The 2,553-nt window shown below is 42.0% G+C and overlaps 1 protein-coding gene across 1 annotated transcript in view; it reads right to left on the bottom strand.

The window, feature by feature from the left end:
• LOC101855861 (solute carrier family 15 member 4) overlaps nucleotides 1–2,553 on the bottom strand; it is a gene marked incomplete in the record, with an annotated part of 38,255 nt that overhangs the window by 19,824 nt on the left and 15,878 nt on the right. The window contains 1 exon segment of the mRNA XM_005095782.3: nucleotides 1,779–1,936. Coding sequence (XP_005095839.3) covers nucleotides 1,779–1,936 — 158 coding nt within the window.

Here is a 2,553-nt window from a genome sequence, read left to right as displayed (position 1 = left end):
AAACACACACATACACACACAAACACACACAGAGGTTATCGGAAATTGTTTGATATTTCAGGATGATGATGATGAAGATACTGATGATGATGATGATGATGATTTTTTTGTTGTTCCCTTAATGGGTCTGGTAGACTCCACACTTAAATCTTCGAGCGAGAGCGAGGCTCTTTTCCCGCACCATTGTCATTATACTCAGAGGCACTCCCACTCGTCCAAATAGCTCCATTTGAGTTGCCATTGTCCCTGGACATTCAAACATACGTTTGACATCCTCCTTTTCATGGTTGCATCTTCGGCAACGTGAGTTGAGCTCTTCGTTCCCAAAGTTCTGATACCATCTCAAAATCCAAAGATGATCCGACAGCAGTCTCGCTAGCTCAACCTGGTTCCAGCGACGTGTGATTAATAATTGTTCCACCTTATCAGAGTACCCAGAATATACATCATCCACGTGCTGGTACTCAGCTCTGCATGGTGTGTCTCTGATTCCCCTCTTAATAATTGGAAAGACTCACTTGTATGTTACTAGTCGTCTGTCTCTTTCTATCTCTCTGGCTTCATTGTCAGCTTGGTCTGCTGCCTCATTACCTTCGATTCCAACATGACTTTGAATCCACTGGATCTTTATTGAGGCTGTGTTTAACCGAACTTTCGGCGCAAATCATTTATATCTGAGCTGTTGCCTAGCAGTCCCTTGCAGAGGGACTGACTGTCAGTCAAGATCAGAACATTGGTTCATCTGTGACAATTGTCAACAATCCATTGTGCAGCAGACATCATTGCTGGCTTTCCTCGTTATAAGATGATGTGAGGAATGCACCTTTAGTTGTAATGATTTCTGTTCGTGGTGGTTCATCATTCATTATCAGTACTAATGCTGCCCCACCTTCGCGGTATTCTGCGACAGCCGATCCATCATGAAAATTATCAAATGGCACCAACCTCATTGATTACATCCTCTGCAGCTTCACGTACTTTTACAGGATAATCACCTTTGCTCTTTACTCCTCTCAGTTTTGTCTGGACTCCGATTTGGCCATGGGTCTCCCATAGACAAGCTCCCACCAGATTGATCGGCCCTCTATTCTCTGGGTGGAAGTGGTCTGCTAGGTCGGTGCCCACCCGAAACCAACTTTTCCTGCTGTTTTTAAGCTTGCCTGCTTGATCAAAGGCTTTCTTTCTAGGATGGCTGTCTGACTATCGCTTAGCCATCTCTTCAGACTTGAAGCAAGATGATGATGATGACCAACCCTATCCAAGTTTCAAGTACATTTATTTCTACTGTAAAACATGACGATGGGCAATAACTACAAAACTGTGAACATTTTTGCTGTATTTCTTTGGTTACCCTGGTTACGTCCCTTTATCGAAAAACTTTTTAAAAAGACCCCTTTGAATTTTCGAATTCATGCCTAGGAATTAACCGTTTTTGTACTATAACAAATCTAATTCAGTAGTTCAACCAGGACGTAATTGACCTGTTACGAACATTCAGGGTCTCTACCCTGGGGTCTATATGAGACACCGTGCCGTCATGCACGAAAGACACTTAAAAAAATTATTTTGAGAACAGGGGAAGATGGGAGGTTGTGGGGGGGGGGGGGTTTCCAGTAGACTTTTAATCACCAGATTCAACCGTTATTAACAGCAGCTCTAACCCTTATTATTTGTAAAGAAGAGCTTTACAAGCTAGACTTAACTAATATTACATCTGTTTTAAAAGGAAAAGAGGCATGAGGTGGATAACAAGCGGGACCTACTACAGGTTTAATTACCTGAAAAGACTTGATTGATGGTGGTTGCATCCGTCTCTGAAATGCCTAGATGGCTGTTGCTGAAGAGAACAAGGCCGGCCACAATACTGTAGTAAGTCAGCCTCTCGCACATCTCTGTGATGAGGATACATAGTGTCACCAGTATTTTCTTGCGGTTGCTGGGGAAAAAAGGCAGGGGAGGGGGGGGAGTTGGTATCAAAATGCTATAGTATTTCAGTTGGAGTAAAGACACAAATTTAACGTTTTAGATTACGGTCATATATTGCTGGGAAAGAGCAAGACAGGCGGAGAAAAACAATAAATAAAATGACAAGCAGCATTACCTTTGTTGGTACATTCCGGCCATACAAGCATAAAGTCGCGCAACAGGTTGCGTGTTCGATCAAAGATTCCAGCCAGTTTTTGTCGAACTTAATTAGTTTTTGGAGGAGGTTTAAATCATATCATAATATAATAATGGTTACGATTTATTATAAACAGTTCACCATCAAAACAAGAATGCACTGCGGTTATTCGCCTACCGATTATATATTACACTCTTTCCAGGGAAAATACGGCAACATGGTCATTTTAGTAATGAGAATGTGTCACAGACGCACAAATACAGAACATTTTTCAAAGTATCTCAATAAATATTGTCTAGTGCAGACCCCAGTTAACGAACCCAAAAGTTGATCCTAGATCAGCTGCGAAAAAGTATATGCACACACACAAACACACAGATACACACACACACACACACACACACACACACACACACACACACACACACACA

The sequence above is a fragment of the Aplysia californica genome, unplaced genomic scaffold (genome assembly GCF_000002075.1).
Source record: "Aplysia californica isolate F4 #8 unplaced genomic scaffold, AplCal3.0 scaffold00113, whole genome shotgun sequence".
Lineage (NCBI taxonomy): Eukaryota > Metazoa > Mollusca > Gastropoda > Aplysiida > Aplysiidae > Aplysia > Aplysia californica.
Note: the sequence above shows the minus strand (reverse complement) of the source record. Positions and strands in the feature narration are given on the sequence as shown.